This window comes from Belonocnema kinseyi, chromosome 2 (genome assembly GCF_010883055.1).
Source record: "Belonocnema kinseyi isolate 2016_QV_RU_SX_M_011 chromosome 2, B_treatae_v1, whole genome shotgun sequence".
NCBI classification, from domain to species: Eukaryota; Metazoa; Arthropoda; class Insecta; order Hymenoptera; family Cynipidae; genus Belonocnema; species Belonocnema kinseyi.
In genome coordinates, this window is record NC_046658.1 from 128,642,117 (window position 1) to 128,666,496 (window position 24,380).

Sequence of the window (24,380 nt, forward strand, 5' to 3'; positions counted from 1 at the left end):
GTGTCTACTAGCGTCTCTTCTGCACCACATTCTTTTAGAATTATCTCGTTACTTACTTTGTCCATTAGGGATTTCCCGCTTATTATGCGCATGAATCTCAAGAGAAAGATAAAAATAGTTACATAGATATTATTATAATTTTTATTCCATTTTAATTCTCATCGGCTTTCATCAATTTGTAACTTCTATTCAAATATAATATTCTATCTCAGTAGGAATAAGTAGCAAAGAAACAAATTAATAATTAATGTGAATTACATTTTTTTTAAATTAAATATTTTCTGAAAAAGGTTCTTTGTTCGTTCCGCTGAGAATCAAACTGCAGAACTTTCGATCGCCGGTCAAGTGCCTAACCATTAAGCTACTGGAAAAAAGAAGTAGCTTAATGGGAAAATATCCAATCGGCAATCGGAAGATTCGTATTTTGATTTCAAGCCGAGCTACTAGAGATATTTTTTTTAGAACAAGTTTAATTAAGAAATTGCTAGTATTGTACTATCTATTTTCTAATCATAGGTGAACGTATCTCATAGTCAATAAATTGTATTCCTATCATTAAGGAACAATAAATAACTAGAAACTCAAATTTATAGGTAACTGAGGTTTGCCCTTTTAATTATTTTTTTTCCTCAAAAATTGCTATCATTTTTATACTCTGTAAAATGAAAAAAATTCAGGAGATTAAAATTGTTTAAAAGCGGTTCAACGATGAGGAATGCAGGTCACGTGAAGAAATTACGTCAAGTAACGTAAAGTTGAGATTTAATAAAGAGCAGGATTCCTGGCATGGAAATTCCTACAAATCTGATCAAACTGCTTGGAACAGGGTATGTAGTTACGATGTGACATAGAAGCGCTTGAGTTGCCCTCTTGTTATCGTACACAGCTCTTGTGGCAGCATTTATTAATGAAGTAGGTTGACCTAATTTTAGTACCATCTACCTGTAATATGATGCGGATGAACAGCTTCTCATGAGTTGACTCAAAGTCAACATGTCCTTCGAATCCTGAGCATGTACAAACCACAAAATTGAAATTAATGAAAATTAAGTAAAGAGACCTAATTCTTTTCTTCGAAATTCGTAGTTACGAGGGTAGGCTCTGATTTTTTCGAATAGTTCTTATCGGTTCCAAATATCAGTTTGTGATTCAATTTATTTCAGAATGTTTCCAAACATTATTAAAAACAGAAAAATTTAATTGTAAATAAGTTCTTAAGATTTGGAAATAATTATGTTCGAAACATTTTTCTGTCAAACTATGATTTGCGAAATTATTTCTGATTTTTAAAGCACCGATAGTAAAATAAAAAAAATGATATAATTAATGATTTATTGTAAAAATAAATGTTAAGTTTCTAAGATTTCAAAATATTTCGAAGAAGAATCATCATAATTTGAAAACGAACGGTCTCTGATTATTTCGAACATTGTAACATTTTAAGAATTTTCTTATGGGGACATTTCGAATGATTTTTATTTTTTTAAACATTTTTTTTTATTTAAAAAATTAAAAACGCTATTAATGATCTTCTATAATTTTTAAAACAAATTTTGAAGATTGTAAGACAATGTTTGTAATTTTTTTTAATTTTTCACAAATTATAGAAAAGGTTCGAATAATTTCTTAAAGGCATTTAGAAGTTTAAGTAAAATTCAAGCCTAATTTAAATTTTGAAAAGTTTTCAAAAAATTTAGAACAAAATATCGATTTCAAAAAACTTTACAGTAAAAGTTTGAAGCTCTTGGACCACATGCGTGCTACGAAATTAAATTAAATACAAATTAAATTAAGAACATAATCCTTCTCTTTAAAATTCGTAGTCGCGAGGGTACGTATTCAGTTATCCAAGAAATTATTATTTGTTCCCAAATATAAATTTGTGATAAAATTTATTTCAGATTGGTTCCATGTGTTATTAAAAAAAAAGAATTTTTTTTATTCTTAATGAGTTCTTAATATGGAAATAATGATGTTCTGCACATTTTGCTATCATACTATGAATTTCGACATTTTAAGTAATTTAAAAAAATTACAAAGAATTTAAAAACAATGGTTTAGATTATTCCCATAAAAGTTACATTTTAACGATTTTGTGGTAGTAAAATTAAAATGATTTGTGTTTTTAAGAACAATTTGTAAAGAGAATTAGAAAAAATTAAAAAGAATTGAAATAATTTCCTAGAATTTCGAAAAGAAAATCTAAAGATCTTATGTCAATGTTTGTAATTTTTAAATTTTGTTACAAATTATAAAGAAAGTTCGAATAATTTTTGAAAGGCATTTCAAAGTTCAAACAAGTTCAAGCGTAATTATATGTTTTAAAACTTTCAAAAGATTGAGAACAAAATCTAGATTTTAAAAGATATCAAAGTATATTCCTGAAGCTCTTGAAGCACGGGCATACTGCAAAATTGAATTAAATACAGATTAAATCAAGAAACATAATCCTTTAATTAGAAATTGTGTAGTCACGAGGGTGATTATTCATTTATAAAAAAAAAATGATGTGTTACAAATATCAATTTGCAATAGAATTTATTTCGCAATATTTCCAAACGATATTAACAAAAAGAGAAAAATTTAATTGTTTATGAAGTCCTTATTCGAAAACAACTCTGCTTTTAACATTTTGCTACTATACTATCATTTTTCAAATCTTTCGTACCTCAAATTACCGACAACCAGATTTCTAGAAAAATTTTTTACATGAGTTAGGATTTATTTTGAAACATCAATTTTATATTTTGCAGATTTAAGAATAACTTGAAGAAGAATGTGGAAGATTTTAAACCAATTTTTTAATTTGTATGGGATTTTAGAAAATATTTAAAAAACGTTGAGTTATTTTGAATAATGTTTTAAGTCTGCGATGTTTTTAAAAGCTTCAAGACTAATGAAGATCATAAAAATTACAAAACGTTAAACAGAAAATAACGGATTTAGATTATTTTGAAGAAAGTTACATTTTGCGAATTTTTCATGTGGAAACTTCATCAGATTTTTATTTAAAAAAGAACAATTTTTAAAGGAAATTGAAAACCCTTTAAATGATTTCCTAAAATTTCGAGCGAAAAAAAATCTGGAAGAATTTTGGACAATTTTTGTAATTTTTAGAAGGATTTTCACAAATTATAGATAAATTTCGAATTCTTTAAAAGGGCATTTAGAAGTGTAAAAAATTTAAAGAGGATTAAAATTTTTAAAACATTTCTAAAAACTGACATTAACATGTAGATTAAAGAAGATTTGAAAGTCAAGTTTGCACGCTCTCGAAGACTTTGGAAACATTTCGAGAAAATAAAAAGATTTTTTCAAGGTTCCGAAAAAGTTAATAATGATATTTGACTTCAGAAACTTAATTTGAAGAGAATATAGGAAAAGATTTCATAACCTTTTGAAATATTTTCAAAATTATCGAATCAGAATCTAGAAGAGAATAATCTTTGCGTAGCTAAAAGTTTTTGTATTAGATGCATATTGATTTATTTATGTAAAACCAGACAAAATAAACAATATTTAGTATAAAAAATATATTTTTAAACCTAATTTACTTCTATTTTTTATAAAAAGGTTTCAATTTCGTGATAAATGACATTAATTGCATTATATTTGGATGCGAGTACCCGGTTAGACTATAAGTGTACTTTTTTCAAATAAGAAATTTTCTTAGTTAAAAAAAATGTAGTGTACATTTTAATTAAAAAATTGGTCAAATCATGCGGATCCGGAAGGTTTTTAAGCGTCTTTTTGTAGGAAAAAACAAGGGTTGAAGACAATCTCCTCAATTTTGCAAAATTCAAGAATAAAATTTAACGAAATTTAAATCATTTTACGAGATATTTAGAAGCTTAAGAAGCTATATAAATATAATACGATTTTTATGTGTTGCCGAATTTTAAATAAAATGTAAGTTTCTAAAAATTTTGAAAAAATCACAACTTTTTAGGGATTGACTTGTAACGATTGACTTGCTATGTCAAAAAATAAGTTTTTAAAGAAAATTTGGAAAGTATACAAAAACACTATAAAATTTTTTTAATAATATCCAGAGAAAACACTATCAGATTTTAGGCTAATTTTCTAGTAGTCAAAGATTTCAAAAAATTTATCCTTAATAAAAAATAATAATCCTTAATAGTAAAAATTCAGGTTTTGAGTGGAAAATTTGTCTTTTGATTCTAAATTAAACTGTGCTATACTTATAATTAAAATCCTTTTCTTTTAATTGATCAGCAGTAACATTTTCTGTTGAGAAATTCCTGGTTTTAGTTGAAAATTTAACTACTTCGCTAAAAAATTAACATTTCGTGTTCAAAATGAATCTAATTTGCTTGAAAGTTCAAGTTTTTTTACTTTCAAAAAATCACTTATTTTGCTTAAATATTCATAGTTTGAATAAAAAGCTGCTTCCTTCAGTTAAAAATGGGACTATTTTGTTTCAAAATTGTTATCTTTTAGTGAAAATTGGCCTTTTTCTGATTTAGAATTGAAGTATGTTTTGATCGAAATAAGTATTGACTATTATATTTTTTTAAGAGTTCATCTTCGTTGGTTAAAAGTTCGAGTATTTGGTTTAATATTAACTTTTTTGTTGATGATTCATATTTTTGGTTAAAAAATTAAACTTTTTTGTAAAAAATTCGTTTCTTACAATGTGATAAGAGGCAATATATTTTTTGTTAAGCGTCATTATCTTTTAGTTAAAAATCGAAAAATTTGGATGAAAATAAAAAAAACTTTTTATGTTTTGTCAAGAATTTCACAAAATTATGTTTATATAATCCCAAAAGAAATAAAAAAAAACTTAAAAGCTAAGTAGCTATTCAAAATTGGTATTCTTGAGTAAAAATAGTATTTTCCCCTCAAATCGAAAAACTACACAAGCACGTATCACACGATTGATCATCCTAGTTAAATAAAAGTGAACAAAAGTTCTGTTTTTAATCTATAATAATAAATTACGTCGGCTATATTATGAATTTGACTACTTTGAAATTGTAATCAATTTATCATTAAAATAATTTTATTTTAAAGCTTTTAGAACTCAAATAACATCACAAACTGAAATTTTCAACATTTTGCAATTAAATTGTTTGAAACAAAATATCGAAACGATTTGAAAAAAAATTAATCTTAAAACATATCATTCTTCTTTTATCAATGACTAAATTTTGATTAGCTGGAAACCCCAATACTGCAATCTTATCTCTTGATTCTATTTTTTCACTCTTATTGTACTTTGCACATTACGGAGGGTTACTCTTTCCAGTAACACTTTATAGCTTATCTATTTTCCCTCACTTCCTCGCGTTAAAAATCAACTAGAATCGATTAGGCGATTATCCCTCTTTAAATTTGCATGAGAGCATTAGGTTATCCTGAGCTGATAAATCTTTCTCACAAATCTACCATTTTATCAATTTTCCTATCCAAAATACTTAAATTGAATAAATTAAGCAAACATGAAAATTAATTACTACAAGTTAATAAATAGTTGTTTGGAAGACTATAGATGACCGATTCAATGACTGTTTTCTCCTGATTGTCACTGAACTACTTTCTGCGAGCCACTATTTTTCAGCTGATAAAATCTGACGGTTTATCATATGCGGACGATTAAACATTAAATTTTATCTTAAAGAAAAATGTGATTTTTGTGATTGCAGTTATTCATGATCGATAACTGCGCGGATGACTGGCGGATCGCGATGACCTGGCAGCGAATATCGCAGATCTCGATAGAACTAGCCATCTGTGCAATTCATCCGGTTCCAGGGGAATATTATTTTGTATGGACTACTAAATTGGTGAACAAAGGTGGTGAGATGGGCTCAAAATTGGTGCCATATGATGTTACCTTATCCCTTCCGATGTTCCTGAGGCTTTACCTCATCTGTCGAGTGATGCTTTTGCACTCGAAACTGTTCACCGATGCCTCTTCGAGAAGTATAGGAGCCTTAAATCGCATTAATTTTAACACGAGGTTCGTCTTAAAAACCCTCATGACCATCTGCCCTGGAACTGTTCTACTTGTATTTATGGTCTCCCTTTGGATCATTGCCTCTTGGACATTAAGGCAATGTGAAAGGTAATTACAATTTTTCATTCAAGTCAGATCTTATCGAAAAAAAGTATTCGCCAATTTAAGATATTTTTGTTAAAGCAATATAACAGATTTAGTTTTATTAAAGAAGTATATTATGAAATTAAAATAATTCAGTAGAAACGGTACCTTAAGGCCAGACAGCGCATAATATAGTTATTTAAAAAATACTCTTTTTCATCATCCAATATTTAAAGACAAGAAGGAATTTAAAACATTTTTTTCTATATCGTAGCAATCGAATGCGATATTCTTTTTAATATTATTTGAAAATTTTTCAAAAAATATTTTAAAGTCTGTTTGGGGATCGAACAATCAATTAAAGGGGGTTCAGTAGAAAAACTATTGATGAGTTAGATATTATCAATAATTACGGATTTTAAGCTGGAGTCTTTTTTGCTATAATATTTAAAAAAACATTAAATTACAGTGAAAAAAGTATAGTTGGGTCAAATAGTTATACATAAAAATAACTAATTAAGAAACGCCTATCTTTAGCGTACAAAATTCAAAGAAAAAAAGAAATTAAAAATATGTTTGCAAGATTTTAGTAGAAGAATGATACATATCTTTTAGATTAATGAAATACGTGACAAAAAATGTTTAAAAGTTTTTTTGGGGATCCAATAGTTATCCAAAATGGTATCCAGTAGAAAAACTAATGATTAGTTGGACATTATTCAAAATCAGACAAGTTGAAGTATTTTTTGCTAAAATTTCCTTGTGATTTGGTTTTTCTCATAAACTTATTTTCAATTATAAAGTTTATTTCTTCGTTCTACGTCACACAATGTTGACATGGTGGGTTCCAGTAGTAAAGGTACCTTTAGGCCAGACATTGAAAAAGTATAACTAATTCAGAAATTACTAAATACCAGTTTTAGATTTATAAAAATCAAACAATCGAATAAATTAAAAACACTTGTGCAAGATTTTACTGTAACAGTGCGCTATTTTTCTGATATTATTAGAACATGTTTGAAAAAATATTTAAAAGTCAGTGGATGCAAGAGTCAATTAAAATGTGTTTCAGTAGAAAAAGCATGGATGAGTTAGACATGATTGACAATTAAGTATTTAAAGTTAAGTTTTATTTTCTAAAATAATACAAAACCTTAAAGTGTAGTAAAAAGTATATTTTAACAGGCAGAATTAGGTAGAAATGGTAAATTTTGTTCAGACAGCTTAAAATGTAATTATTGCATAAATTATCAAAGTATCCAAGAGTTTAAAAATATATTTCAGTAGAAAAAGTACTTTATCCAGACCTTATTGTAAAATAATTACTTGAAGTTTAAGTATTTTGTCGTTAAATAATATAAAACATTAAATTATAGCATGAAAAGCATATGTTGGCTAGACAATTAAAAATATAGTTAATTAAGAAATTCCCAAATGCTCGTTTTTATCTTTAAAAAAAGGATAAAATTTAGGAGATTTTTGCAAAATTTTACTAAAACAATGCGGTGTTCTTCTTAGGTTATTAGAATATGTTTGAAAAAATATTTAAAAGTCAGTGGATGCAAGAGTCAATGAAAATGTTTTTCAGTAGAAAAGACATTGATGAGTTAGAAAATATTGACAATTAGTATTTAAAGTTGGATTTTTTTCTAAAATAATACAAAACATTAAATTACAGTAAAAAGTATATTTTAACAGGCATAATTAAGTAGAAGAGGAAACTTTCGTTCAGACAGTTTAAAATCTAATTAATGGATAAATTATCAAACGCTCATTTTCAGCAGAAAAAATAGTTTCATCCAGACTTTATTGCAAAATAAGTATTTGAAGTTTAAGTATTTTTTCGTTGAATAATATAAAACATAAATTATAGTAAGAAAAATATATTTTTGAAACGACATACTGCCGGAGACAAGATACCTTTTGGTCAGGCCATTAAAATATAGTTAATTTACAAATTCCTAAATGCTCGTCCTCTCAATGCTCAGCTTAAAAAAAAAGAATACAATTTTGTAGATTTTTGCAAGATTTTAGTAGAACAATGTGGTATTCTTTTTAGATTATTCAAATAAGTTAGAAAAAGTATTCAACAGTCAGTAGATGCAAGAGTCAATGAAAAAGTATTTTGCTAAAGCAAATTATTTGTGTGAAACATTATATAGAATTTTTTGGTTTCATAAATCGATATAAAACAAAATATTTAATTTGAGTAGAAAAGTGTGTTTTGACACAGCACCCTTCAGTAGAAAATATAGCTTTTCGACAGACAATTAAAAGATCATTTTTTAGTTTATAAAATATATAATAACAAAATATTAAAATTTTTCGTCATCCAGGCGTGACTAAGAAGGTAGTGGACTTGAAAAATAATTCGTTTTGGTGGGATAATTCGTGATAAAATCATTATTTCCGGTAAAAATTTTTTTTCAACAAAAATGAATGTTTTGGCATAACAGAGCATGTGAAATTTACTCTAAAAGGTACCTACCAAACAGACAATGAAAAATGTGAATTGTTTATTTTATACGAAGATTTTAAATTATGCTAAATTTCAAGTCCGATTTTATCTAAAACTGAAATTGCAATATTTATTTTATATTGATTCTATTTGAAAACCGGAAAAATTTTAAGAAAAGTCCATCTTAAATGAATTTATTTTCTTTCGGTTTTCCCATTAATTTGAACAAAAGAGATAATTTAAATTATTTTGGAAGATTTTTGTATCGAAAAGTCAATAAAAATCACTTAAAATATAAATCTTTAAATATTATTTCTAATTAGTTTATGTAATAAACATTTTTAAAGTTAAGTTTTTGAGGAAATCATTTTTCATTTTAAACCAATATATTTTAAGGTAAATTTAAATAGCAATACTTATTAACTTGAATAAAAAAGAGAATATTATATAGCTATGCTTGTTTGGAAAATACTGCATTTTGAAAATAGTTTCTGTTAATTCTTGAGAATTTTCACTTGATGTACAAATGATTGTCAATTGTAACAAATCCAAAAAATATTTTGTTTTAACTTCAAATTACGGATTTATTTATTTTAAGCGTAGTGCCTCGATTGATATATCCAAATAACAAATTATCCTCATAACCTAAGTTATAAAAATGCAATTAAGTAGAAAAGCAGTTTTAATCAGACATTATTCAAAAATAAGTATTGCAAGTAAAATAATTTGTTGGTAAAATGGTACAAAAAAGTATTTTTAGTATAAAAATATATCTTTTGGTACGAAAATACCAGACTATATTTTAGTAGAAAGGGTAGGTTTTTGTCTAGACAGTAAAAAAGACAAATTTTCTATTTTATAAGAACATGTTAAATTCTTCTGAATCGCGAACTGGAATCTATCTATAATTTAAATCACAATATAAAGATATTTAAGTATTTTATAGTCCAGTGTTCGATACAACTTTATTTCAGAAGAACAAGTAGTTTTAGGTAAACAAAATTAAAAAATATGCAAATTGAAGCAAACATTAGAGATTGATATTTAGTTCATCAGGACCAAATACAAATCTTTTGAGTGCTAAAGAATGAAATTTTCGAATACTTTTTACGCAAAGCTTTTATATTTTTATGAATTCCAAATTGAAATCTCTTTCAAAAATTTAAGATTTATAAGGGCAGACAAATAATTATAATCATAAAAGTGAATCATATGCTGAAATATGTACATATATAAAGTATTTTTATTGATCAATTTTCTGTCATAAGAACATAACTTTCAAAGTATATTCATATTTAGTTAAATTATACAGGTCGTTACTCCTCTGTAAATTAATTTTTCCTTTGGCTAATATTTGGCGTTCAACCTCTGGTCATTATCGAACTTTCAATTAAAGTTTCATTTTAAAATATTGTTAATTTAAAATTCTCCGTTAGAAAGGAAGATTAATCAATGACAAAAGTGCACACCGGAAACAAGGACATTGGTAAACACAGCTGCTACAGGGTAATTAAAATCCTGTCGCTTAAGCTAAAAGTGATTTCATGCGTCACTGTATCAACAAACGCATTTGTCAAATTTTAAAGTAATAAATATTTTATTTCAATCTAAAATAAAATCTTTAAAGCATGCTATGAAATGAAAAGTATATGAATAATTCTTGGCACCGGATATAAATCCTTAATTTGATTAGATCTAGAAATACTGAACATATTATTTTTAAATTTAAAAGTAATATTGTTTTTATTAAAAAAAGTGTAATCCTTACTTTTCTATTCAGGTTGATACACTAAAAAATAGCTGGGTTATTATTCAGTATCTTCTAAACATATTTTATATAAACAAAATTTTAATGATGTATTAACTAATTAAATAAAAGTTTTCTTCGAACCTTGGAATTTGCTCATTACTAAAGAGTAATTTAATACGTTTGTTATACTAGTAAAGTTGAGAGAATATTTCAATGAACTATAATTATGTAGTACAGTAGCAAGGAAGTGTAATGAGCGACTGGAAGGAACCTTAATAATGTGAATAAAGTCCGCTAGACCATATTGTTGACGATGAGTTACGAGCTACCTAATGCAACAAGGTACAGAAAATCAATGATGTATCCATAGGTTAAAATATAGGATACTAAAAAACACTAAATACTTTTAAACAATTTGTAATTCAATTAATAATTTATTTCTTAACTGAGATTCATCTAGTTGATCAAACTGCTATCTATTATTAAAGTTTTAAAATTTATTTTTTTAGCAGAAATGTCGTTTTTTGATCAAAAATATGACCTATTATCTTTTGATCTATTGTATAATTATTTATAAAAAAAAATAGAGAATGAAGTAAGAAAATATGATATCAAGTAATTCTTAAAGGTAATCTTTGAATTCATTTATTTCAGGTTACAGTTCATTATTATACGTCCATTTGACATTTTGTAAAATTGTGTGCCCGCTTAAAGCAACATGAAGGTATTAATTTTACTGTCTGAAATTGTTTGTTCTCTGCAAATTTTATAACTATTTAATAATTATGTAATAGAAGAATTAAAGTAATTTTCACTATTCAAATTTCAATCTTGCAATCAAAATAATGCTTATTAAAATAAGAACGCTTTCAATTACTAATAAATTATAGGAATGAAATATTCAGTGTCTTAATTTTACTTCTTTAAATGCTTTAGATCTAGTAGAGTTTTTAACTACATTTTTTTCTTACAAGGTTTATCTATTTTAAAAAAGTTTAATGGTCACCAAATAAGAGTTTCAACATTTTTTTCGATTATTCTGGAAAATTACATTTTTTAATGATGCACAATTTTTAAAAGTTGCGGGTCTTTTAAACTTTTCTAAAACTTCCAACAATTAGATTTTAAAAGTAGCTTGAAGTTTCTGCAAAGCTTCTTGGTTATTTTTTAATGAATTTTCAATTGTAAAGCTTAAATATTATAAAAATTTGAATTGCGAAGGTGTAGATTTGCAAAAATATCAATTGTAAGTCATCGGACTTAAATTATTATTTAAAAAAGCTCTAATAATTACATAAGTTTGAATTAAAAATCTTTGGAATAAAATAACTTTTATTTCTAGATTTGCAAGATTGAAGAATTTTCAGTTGTAACTCTTCAAAATGTAATAGTTTTACATTCAGCAAAAACACAACTAAAACATATGCAAGTTTTAAGTTTTACAAATGAAAAGTCTGTAATTTTGATTATTTGATTTTGGAATTTCCTCAACTTCAAGTATCTAAAATAGAAAACTCCTGACTTTTTATTTTGAAAATTATCCGAATTGGAGGATTTTTCTCGATGAGTCCTTCAAGCAAAGGAGTTTTAAATATATAATCTTCAGAACTAAGCTATTAAAATATTTACAAGTGAAGAGTTTCCATTTCTTAATATTAAAAATTAAATTTAATAATAGAAAATTTAAAAATTATAAACGAGATAGTTTACAACCATAAATGTTCTTATTCAATAAATGTTTAAGTGTAAATGTTAAAAATAGAAGAACCTGAAGTTACATATCGTTAAAATTAAAGAAATTTTAAATGCAAATCTTTAAAATTTAACTATTTAACAACAACAAAAGCTCAAAACGATATAAACTTGAAATATAAATCTTGAGCTTTGGATAGCGATTCTGTATTTTAAATTTTTATAAATTTTAATTGTAACTTGTCATGAATGTACAATTCTGAATTTTAAATCTTTAAATCTGAGGAGTTTTAAATTTATATGAACATTACTTTAATTTTGAAAATTTGGTACTGTAAACTTGTGACTTTCTACCTTCAAAATTATCAAAATTGAAGATTTTTTTCTTTGAACTTCTGTGAAATGGAATTGTTTCCAATTTTTAATCTTTAAATTATCCGGCTGGAATAAAATCTGTAAGTAGAGAAGCCCATGTTATGCAAGACAATAAGATATTTTTTCATTAATTAGGAAATTGCTTTTTTATGAGAGAATAGAAAAAATTTCAGTTTTGTACATATAGCACTTTCGAACTTTCTTCAAAATGAAATTTTCTTTAGCTTATATATCAGAAATTAATTTCCAGAAAACACTTTAAGTAATAGATTTCACCTTTAAATTCATAAAAACATAATTTTGAAATCAAATTTTCTAAGTAGGTCACCTAATCTCAAAAAATCTGAATCATAGAATTATCACATTAAGCCTCCGAGAAAATTCGTCGTATCTGGAAACTTTGTAAAAGGAGTCTGTTTATTTTATCTCGGAAATCACACACCTTTGATAGAAGGATGAGTTGAGTCACCAATTCCAAGCAATCCCTATTGATTATTTGACACCAGTGGCCATCCTATTCTTCTTTGAACTGGATCTAATTCGTTTTTTTGCAAAAACAAAAATAAAACACAACCAGACCTTTCTCACTTTTATTTATTCAGTACTAACTTCCTAGCGAGAAGATTACTTCCATTTACAGAGTTAATTTAAAAACTGTTTAATACTTCTTTGTGTAAAAGGGAATGACTTTCGAGAGTCTTTTACGATAAAAGTTTCTATCCTGAATCTTCTTCTCTAATATCTAGAGGGATGGAAGGGAGATTTTTAAAATGAATCATGGAGGCGAGATGCACCAGGAACGATCCGTGAACTAAATTTTTAAGGAAAATATCCTGCTTATTTTTGCTTTCGTTAGATGAAAATATATCACGGCAAAAGTTTAGACGCCGTGTGTAAATATTCCGTATCAAGTAAGTTCTGTAAACAATGTTAATATAAAGTTCGCTCGAATAAAAATAAATGAAAAGAAAATCGCAAACTCGAGTGCATTAATTTCCTGAAAATTCAGAGGTGTCACCGTAATTTTTTTATTAAAATTAATAAAAATATATTTAGTTACCTTTGGCGTTATTATGTAAAACTGGCAGAAAAGGATGGTATTCAAGTTTGAATTGATGAAGAATTTCTTGATTTTTGGAAAGTCTTTTAATTGGGCATCTATGCGTTTCTTATATTTTCTACATTGTCTTAAAATTTCATCAAAATTTACTTGAATAAATAAAAATTCAAAAAGAATCAATACTTAAATTAAAAAGTTATCAAATAAAGAACACGATCCAGGAACACCGTCCAATCTTCGATGTTATTGAGAAGTTAATAAATTAAATTTAAAGAATGAACATAAATTTTAGAAAGTTATGGAAGTAATTAAGAAGCAACTAAAATAATCTTTTTAGAATGAAATAAAAAAGATACATCATTTCTTTAATTTTTTTTTAAACATGTGCAGTTTAAGTAGAAAAAATGTGTTCGTCGGGCATCACACGATAGGAACGGTTAAAACTAGAAAATGTAGATTTGATAAGACACAATTCATTAAACACATGATTTAAAAATGACCAAACATGTCAAATAAAATTTTGAAATTTCGATAAAGTCTTAAAAAATGCAAGATTAAAAATATAAAAAATAGAAAACAGAAAATAAGCTTAAAAATATAATTCATGAAAATATTTAAAAAATTTTTTAACACAATTCAGATTTTTTACGATTATTTCAAAAGAGAATGTTTTTAAGAATTTCACAAGATTTCAAGAGAGTAGAAAAATTTTCTTCAAGACTCCCATAAAAATTGTAAAAAAAAATTATTTTTAATTTGAATTTCAGGGTGAAATTTAAAAGAATATCAAATTATGTAAAATGATTTCCTAGTATGTCAAAAAAGATTTTCGAATTTTTTCAAATAAAATTTTTGAAAATATTCCATTAAGTTAAAGAAATATTAAGGAGCTTAATAAAAATTGAGAATAAATAAAAAATAAAAATAAAAAAAGATAAGATTTTTACAATTTTTGAAGAGAACGAGACTTTAAGCTGTATATATATATTTTTTTTGCTAAAATTAATTTCTCAAGAAAATTAAAATGATTTTAAAAAGTTTTAGATAATTTACTAAAATTCCAAAAAAGAATGTAGAAAATTTTAAGGTGAACTTTTTTTCTCTATTCAAGTAAAGTTATTTAACAGATATTTTTAATTTATAAACAATAGTAGATTAAGAAAACAGGAAATAAAAAAGCTAGAAAATAGAAACTGGATTTTCAAATAATTAAAACTGAAAAAATATGCCAAAACATTTGAAACAAAATAAAATTGTTGAGGATAAGAAAAATATTTGATCCTTTTTTTTTATTTTGAAGCTTTGGAAAATAATGAAAAAACTTTTTTTAATTTTTAAGAAAATATCAACTGCTTTTATTTAAATATCTTAATCTTTGAAGCAAATATTAAAAATTAAAAAAAAGATTGCTCCACGTTTTACTAAAAAAAATCTGTAAGAGTTTAAAGCATTTTTCTTCAGTTTTGAATGATTTTTCAAAATGTTATAAGGAATTTGAGTAAGTTTAGGATATTTTTAATTTAATTTATATTTGCAGATTTTTTTGATTTAAAATTGGTCAAGACTTCAATTTTTACTTAAAAATTAATCTAGTCTTTTTCGATTTAAATATCAATTATTAAAATTTTCTTTTCAAATTTATCTTTATTGGTTGAAAATGCAACTAATTGTTTTAAACTTAAAATAATTTATTTGAAATTCATTTTCTTTTGTTAGTTAAAGAATGATAATTTTATCTGGAAACGTATCTCTGTTGTTAAAAATACAACTACTTTGTTAAAAATTCATCTTCTTTTATTGAAAGTTCAACTATTTGTTTGAAAATGATATTTTTTGTCTTTTTAATAATCTAAGTAAAAAGTGTAAAAATATTGTTTTAGTCTGACACTTCTTACTTAGATTATGTTAGAATATAAAAATTTTTGTCTAGGCAGTGTAAAAAGTCAAAACTAGTAGACACTTAAAAAGAGCTATAACTTTAAGTAGTAAAATCTTGTTTGGCCCGACATGATATTTTTATGATCGTTTGTGCAAGAACTCTTTTTAAAGAAGACTATGTTTAATATGATGTAGTTTTTTTCTATGTGAAATAATTTTTATTAGGTTTGAAATTTATTTTCTTTTTGATAATTCATTTAATTACTAAATAATTATATATTTTGATTTGATTAATAATATAAAAAATTAGAATATATTCGAGTATGAAAAATTTGTTTCTACAGTTCGAAAAGTTATAAAAGGTAGAAAAATTATGTTTAATCAAACGCTCTTAAAAAGAGCAATAACTTTAAGTAGAAAAGGCATATTATGTCAGATATTACATTTTAATGGTCTTCAGTAGATGAACTCTTTTCGGGTGAGACTATGTCTAATATGGACTACTTTTGTTCAAAGTGAAATAAGTTTCATTACGTCTAAAAGTGATTTTCCTTCTCAAGTTTCATCTTTTCCTCTTTATTCTTTACCAATTGTTTCTTTGAGAAACTTTTCATAAAATATTCTCTCAGTTCAAAGGCCAACAAGTCGAGTTCTAAGACTCAACAAATATGCAAAGAAGGATATTTCAATTGCACTAACTTGTAAATGATTCACAGAAAGTTTCCTGGCTCGGGGTCACGAGCCAATCTTAAATTATGGAAATGCATCAATTAACCTTCTAACTAGTTAATCAACGGAGCGACATTCTGTACTCAGTGGAAGAATTTCCCAGCCCTGTATCTCGGCGAGAGCTCGAGTGTACAATTATAAGTCACTTAACGTGTACATTTTGCATTAGTAGAGTTCCTTGTGTACTGTATAAAGCAACAATTGAATATAAGCTCGAGGAGAGAGAATATTAGCAATAGAGGATGGCCAGGTTTAATTAATTTTCAAGACTGCTTGATGATCGATTGAGTACTGGAAATCTGAGAAAATGGCCTTCCGGATTTCATTAAGTCTCGAGTTTTTCACATTCTAGATTTTTCTGGAGTAGTGGGAAAACTATTCGTTATTGCTAATGAAATATTTTTAAATGAAGATGAGCTCCTCTGTAGACTAATAAACGTCTGAAAAAATTCTTATTTAATCTGTGTCGAGATATTCGGATGCGCGATGATTTTAATTTGTGAGCCATAACATTTTTTAATTGTACTTCCATTAAAAAAATGTGAATAGTTTTTAAAGAAGATTACAAGTTTTGGAATAATTTCAGGTTATATAAACTTTTTTGACAGAAAATTGGTTTAAAAAAAAAAAGAGGTTTAAAAGAAGAACTACATTCGAAAATAGTGTTTGTTTTGTGCTGTTAGTGAAAAATTGCTCTTCTTAATTCAAAACAGTTTGAATTTTAATTGATGATTATAATTTTAGATAATTTTAGGTTATATTAGTATTTTTTTTAACAGAAATTGGTTATTTTATTATTACATTATTTTGAAAAGAATTTTTACAAGCATAAACTATTTTTGTTGGTGTTTTCATTTAAAATCACGATTCCTAATTGAAATTCATTAGATTTGAATGAATACTTGAAATTTTTTAAATTATAAGGTATTTTAGCCTCTTAAATCGTAAGTTCATATTTTTGAAACAAAATTACAATCTTCAAAATAAATTTGAAAAAGACTTTATGCCAAAAATCTCCCATGCTCAGAAAATCTTTATTGAAAACATTTTTCTTATGACATTTAATCCAGTTCATTTTTATGATGTTAAATAAGGCCCCATAGAATTAATTTGCGAATTTCTGTTAGGCACTTTATAAAAAAGTTTTCATTATATACTTTATCATTAAAATTTTTTCTAAATTACTTGGCAAACATTGATTTTACAAATTCATATTGTTATCTATGGCAGATTTTTGCATAAACTAATCTAATTTGAATAGCATTGCCAGTTTACTAAATATAAAACATAATGCTAATTTTTTGAATAATTTGTCTTAAAATTAATTAAATTAACTTTATCGAATAATTCTTAATTACTCGAAAAAATGTTTACCATATTTAATTCATATGGGAAAGAGTAACTTTATTTTCTATAAAATGTTAAAAAAATTTATTTTATTCGATTAGATGAAAAAATCCATTATTTTTTAATAAATGTGAAAAAATTTGATTTTTTTACCTATGCTCACCTCTGCAGCTTAATTTATAAAACCGAATTATATCAAATTTGGTTGAAAAATCTCCAGTAAGACGTTCTCGATAAATATTGCACGAATTTTCAAGAATTCAAATATTTTAAAAATTTTACCATTTATAATATATAGAATTCCTGAAAAAATAAAGAATCCGACGACGAAATATCAGTCGACCACCATAAAATGTGCCTATTGTAATTTAAAAAAAGATTCTCTTAAAAAAATTGTAAAAAAGATGAAAATTTTTAGACAAAAATAAAAAAGAGGAAAAAAATGAGAAGGCAACCAACCAAATCCTCTTCATTCTCTTTTTCAATCTTTTTCGTTTTTTAATTTTATTATTATCAGATCAGAATAAAAACACATTTTTGTAAATAATATTCACCAACGTTTGATATGCTGTACCTACTTGCTTCAATTTTACTTATCTTAATATGGGTGCTGTATGAGTACTAAAGGTTGGTAAATATTAATTATAAATCTTCTTTATTGTAATCAAGTTAATATTGACTATCGCTAAATAGAAAACCAAATAAAAAATTTTTAAATATAAATACTTTAAAAAATTTAAACTATTGAAGATATCGAAAATTCTTTAACATTGTATCAATTTATTTTTACTGACTTCTTATTAAAATTTAATAATAATAGGTTTGACAGATTATTGTTTAGAGGTAAGCATAGGTAAAACTTGAATGAGTAAAATATAATTGATTATCTGTTAATTTCTACTAATTGCCATAGCTGGAACTGAGCTACTGATAATTAGTAAAGAACATTCTGGTCTTTTTTATAAGCATTTGAATTAAAAAAAGAATTCAGAAAAAACTAAAATATTGTTTAATGTAGATAATAAAATTAAATAGTTTTTTAATGAATTTATTTAAGCAAAATCCTGTTATACAAAACAAGAATCCAACGACCAAATTTGGACCACAACGAATAAACGAAAACCAAAAAGACCCTATTGTAATCTGAAAAAAACAACAACAAAAATAAAATAAAATTTCCGGAAAAAAATAAAAAAGAGTAAAGAAAAATGTAAATAGAAATTTTTTGTTTAAAAATTAATCTAGTCTTTTTCGGTTTAAATACCAATTATTAAAATTTTCTTTTAAAATTTATGTTTATTGGCTGAAAATTCAACTAATTGTTTGAAACTTAAAATACTTTATTTGAAATAAGAACTAGAAGCTACAAGAAATTCCGAAAATAATTCACATTAGTAACCAAATAAACAGTAAATTAAACGCAAATATTAGACTTTTGTTGTCTGTTATTTGAATGTAGTGATTACAAATTCAAATGGGAAATGTTTCTTGTTCTTTCCATTTTATGCATCGTTTTCCGGTTCTTCTAAATTCTTCAAAGTATTGTGCAGTGATTATACCGAAAAATGTTTTAATTATAGTGTTTATTAAGTAAAATAAGACGATTGAATTTTGAGGTTAGAAGAAAGGCCTGAGGTCTGAAAAAGTTATATTATTAAATCTGTACAATCATTTTATTAATAGCTACATTTTTTATTTTGCAGTTTTGCAATGCAAAATTATTCATTCTCATCTTCAAATTTATAAATAAGTAGAAAATATTCAGTTCTTTAAAAATACAAGAAATTTTAAACACAAATTTATTATTGATTATAAATATTAAATTTAAATATTGATACTATTCAAAATAAGTGCCTCAACAGTAACCAATTGATATGCCTGCGCGACGCAAAAGCCGTTCAAAAAGTTTAAAAAATTGGGACACTGGAAGGGACTGGTCCGCTTTATTAGGTGAACTTGCCTTTAATGTTTTTTTTCTGTGTATTTTATTAGCTCTTAGAGCCAAAAAATATTTTTGTTCGATAAAAATATTTTTTTCAACTGTCACAACTGTCATATTCTCTTGGAAATTTTTTTACTATTTGCGTACACTTCCAGTCGTTTATTATCATTCTTTAAAAGTAAAACATGTTTTTCACAACTCAAATAAAATGTCTGGCATTTAAAAAGAAGAAAGAAAATTCTGATCGGCTGTAAAGCCTTATGGGTTGTGAGCGATTACAGAGCACTTTGAAGCCTGAACGCCAGTCACATTTTTATGGGATGGATATAGGCAGTCTCTTATATGCTATTAAACCACACTAAAGCTTGCTTTTATACTTACTCGTGGAATAAAGTCAAGAAAAAGTCTTTTTACAATATAGTGGATTTTTCCCTCATATTTTATATTTTAGTTGGTCAAATAAAAACAAAACAATAAAATATAAGGGCCATCATTGTTAGAAAAAAATACAATATCTCATGACATAACGAAACTACCTAGATGGACACATTTTTTAGAAGAAAATACAACATTTCTACAGCTGTAATTTGTTAGTAAAAATTCTACTTTTTTATGCCACAATGTACAAAATCTAGCAAACAAAAAATACAGTTAATTACAAATAGCCTAATAATTCTTTTTTTTTTGTAGAAAAGTAAAAAAAAAATATAACAGGTAAGTATAAGTTTCTATAAATCAAACATCTATAACTTTTTATTAATTTTTTTACTCTTTTTCTATAAATCTAGATAGTCATAAAAACACTATTTATTTTACGTAAATTATCGTAAAAAATTACAAAAAAATACAAGATTCCACAAAAAATTAAACATTAGGAAATTGTACATAAAATTATATTATAAATACTGATAGTTTATGGTAAAAAAACATCCTGATTCAAAATACCTGAATATCTTGCTGGCCCATTACTTAGAATGGAAAATAACGATCAGTCAACATGTACCATTATGATGAATGTTCTAATAAAAAAGTTGTATTTTTTTCTTAGTGTTGTGTTTATCATTGAACAAGTTTTGAATTATCTTAAATTATAATAAATAGCTGCAAAATATAAATGTTAAATATTTGTGCTTCAAGAAAAATATATAACAATATTATAAACGAATTAAAAAATGTATCATTTCCCATCGGCAAAAACTTTTTCCTGCTGAATTATTTTGCAGCTATCTCATTATTAAATTGTTATTATTTAATAATTGGTTATTGAATTGAGATGCACAAAAAACAATTTAAAATTGAAATTCCTAAAAAAAAAACTTAAAATGGGTTTTGTTTTAAAAATTAATTTTTTTTAATATTTTAAAATTTTGCAAAAAAAACTGGAAGGTTTTGATGTGGTTTTTTTAATTCTTCAGTATTTTAAAAAAATTGTAGAAAAAATTCGAGTACCAAGATAATAGCAAAATTTTTATTAGATTTGTGCACAAATTTGAAATAATTTTATTTTGAAACAAACTTATAAAAAAATATTTAACTATGTTGAAAAAAATTGAATGTCTAAATTAATGTTTCTAGATTAAAATTGTTTGAAATTATATAATTTTACAAATTTACCATTTTTTTATCCATTCTTAAATTTATAGGATTGAAAACTATAGCGTTAATTTCTATTTTTTATCTATAATTTATTTTTTACTTTAGTCTAAATCGAAATTGTTTGCAGTTCAGTTTTTATAACGTCCATTAGAACATTTTTTATCTTCAAGCGGGAGAATCTTTTAATTCTAATGACCGTGTTTAATCTTTTCTCAATTGCTTATTTTTTTATTTATAATCCAAAATTCATTATTTTTCGACATAGGAATTGCAATAACATAATTTTAAATGACACATGTGATATTCAATCGATTGCTATATGATTTGACAAACAAACTTTAAACGTAAAGTTTTTTGTTAATTAATAACGATTAGATATTCATGGATTCTGATTTAGTAGGTGGGTTTTATTAGATAGAATAATATTAAGATCCAGTAAGTAAGAATTTAAAGCAGCCGTAGATTTCGGTAGATTTTATTTTTTTTAATGCAAAATAATTGTTAAATCAAATTTCCGGTTATTATTTTTCAAACTGAAAAATATTTAATACATCTGAAGGAAAATCAAACTTCCGAGCGAAACACAATAATGATTTTAAGTAGAAAATACATTTTTGAAGTGACTACTAGGAAACTATCGCAGGTTTGAGTAGAAGATGTCCGTTTATGTCAGACGAGGAAAAATAGCATAAAGTACCAATTAGAAAGTTACTTCAAAATAATTTGAAGAAACATATTGTTAGGAGAAATATTATTTTTTGGTTAAGAAAGCTTTAAAATAGAATCAAGCAAATCACTCGAGGGGAAAGCTTTCAAATTTATAGAGATTACATAATTAAATCTTAATTTAATTTCAAAGTCGAAATCGTTGATTTTTACGTTATTCATTTTGCAAATTTATATTAAAAATCGTTTATTACAAATTTTTTACAGTTTTTGAATTTCAAACTTTACATTATTGTAGTTTGGAATTCAAATATTAAAAGTGTCATAACAATTTCACTACAAAACCTTTTAAAATTTCATAATTTCATACTGAAATTCTTGATGCACAGTTTTTATTTTATCAATTTTAAATTTTGAATGTTCTCAATAGGTTTTCATCACTTTTAGTCACTTTTAGAGTTATTAAGTTTTATTTAATTCCTTTAAATTGTTTGGTTTTAATTTTAAACTTTTTTAAAAATTTTAAGTTTTGATTTCAGTTAAGTGTTATTTAAATCGTTTGAAATCAAATTCCTCTATCACAACAATGAAAAACAATCAAAAACTAGAACAATAATTTCTCAAACACAAGCCTTGAAATTAAGAAGATTTTCGAATCAGGTACTACATATTAAATCATTTTTTGTTCGAAATCGTTCCAAATCTTTTAGTTTCAAACTTAAATGAAAAATATCTATCAAATTATAAGGCTTCAAATGTGAAATTTCAAACACTAGTTTCATATAAAGCAATCTTGTTTCGTATTTTTTTTTTATTTTCAGTTCAGAATATCAATTAATAAAAATGTGTTCTTTTTTGTAGGAATTTTACACTTTTAATAAAAAAAAAATAATTAAATTTTAAAGTTTCATGATTTCTTAATACTTTTAGGTTACTTTAGGGTTTTCTACCAAAAATTTTTATATTAAAACAAATCTCAGTATATTTCTAACAATAGTTGAAATTATTGAAAAATTTCAGGTTGTATTTCCGTTCTTCACAGAAGATTGGTTTTTTAAAGAAAAATTCTAAAAAATTAAAAACTAAATAGGTTTAAAAGAAAATTTCAAATTTTTTAAAACATTTCATTCACAATTCATTTTAAAGAAGATTTGAAATTTTGTAAAAAATTTCGATGTTATCTCTTAAAATTGTCTGATTTTTAGTTAAAACTTAAAAAAAATATTTGATTAAAAACTGGAATTATGAATAAATATTCTAAATGGAAAATAAAAAAGGGCACCTTTTTAAAATAAGAAAATTTGAAATGTGTGTTGAGTATAATTAAAATCGATAAACAGCAAACCATAATATGAAATTAACAACTCTGAAATTCGATAATTACAATAATTTTGACTGATTAAAATTATAGAGTTCTAAATTTTGATTGCAAACGCTATATTTTCAATTTACCTGTTTAATGGGTTTTGATTTTGCAATTAAAATGATTATGGTTGAATTTTCAAAATTAGAATTAACAATCAATCAAATTTTAATTTTCAGACCATTTAAATGTACTTAAATTAATCGAAATTATAAACGTTTTGTGAATGAAAAAGTTTAATTATCACAATTTTTATGAAATAAAAATTGCCCACAAATCATATTTTTAGTTACACTATGAATTTAAAGAAAAAGAAAACTTCCATAAAAAATTTTTTTGTCATGTAACATTTTTCGACACGTGAATTTGATGGATTTAATAATTTATGAATGCTAAATTAACGAAAATATTATAAATTTACAAATTATGATATTTTTTATTTTTTTGAATACGCGAATAACGAAATTCCAGAAATGTCATAACATTTTTAATGACAAAAAATTTCGAAGTGAAAAAATTACCAACAGTCAATTTTTTTTTTATCGCACTAGATGACGTAATTGATGAAATGTACCGGTACGCAAAAAAATTTCCATTTTTATTTGATGAATTCTAAGGGTCAGAAAATATAACTTTGAAAAATATATTTATTTTTACATTCGTTAATTCCATATTTCGTTGAAATGGTTTATCAGCAATCTTATATATCCTTACTTCGAGATTCCTCGATTAAAAATAAAATTATTAAATTTTGAAAGCTTTAAGTAATGAATTATGTAACATCAAGTCCGACATTTTCAAATTTTTTCAACCTTTTTTTATTCATTTTTGTTCGATTTGAACGTTTTCAAATGCAAGTGCTTCGGCATATTATATTTTTAATTTTCAAATGCTTATAATTCGAAATTATTAATGATGAATTACTGTTTCAAACTTTTTCTAACATAATATTTAAAATTCTGCCTAATAATGGTTTTTTAAATGATTTATATTATTAATATTAGCAAATAAAAATCCTGTAGCGTGAACGCGCTCTTAGCGCGTAAGCTTGCTACAAATTATTTGATAAAAAAAGAACTAATTAATTCTTTCATGAAAAATAAACCGCTCGGTCGATAAAATTATAAACGGTGATAAAAAAATATACGTTTTATAAACTGTTTAATCGATTTGCAACATGTGCAGGTTTCATGATGAAGAGCACGCGAATCTGCTTAATGCAATGTGGCTCATCGCGATCACGTTCCTAAGTGTGGGTTTTGGCGACATCGTGCCAAATACGTACTGCGGAAGAGGTATTGCAGTTTCTACAGGGATGATGGTAAGATAGTCCATATTTTGATATATAGTCTCTTTTTTACCTTCTTATAGAAGTGCATCCTAAAATATATCATTCTGCTGAAAAATAAACCATAAAAGAAAAGCCTCCCTCTTAGAAATGATACCGTCCTTTCCAT

At 25.1% G+C, this 24,380-nt stretch overlaps 1 protein-coding gene across 1 annotated transcript in view; it reads left to right on the top strand.

Moving 5' to 3' along the window:
* The window catches only part of LOC117182986 (small conductance calcium-activated potassium channel protein-like), a 144,477-nt gene that overhangs the window by 57,983 nt on the left and 62,114 nt on the right, over positions 1 to 24,380 (top strand). The window contains exons 5-6 of the mRNA XM_033376112.1: positions 5,670 to 6,091; positions 24,109 to 24,244. Of these exons, the coding sequence (XP_033232003.1) occupies positions 5,670 to 6,091; positions 24,109 to 24,244 (558 nt within the window). The remainder of the gene's footprint in view (positions 1 to 5,669; positions 6,092 to 24,108; positions 24,245 to 24,380) is intronic.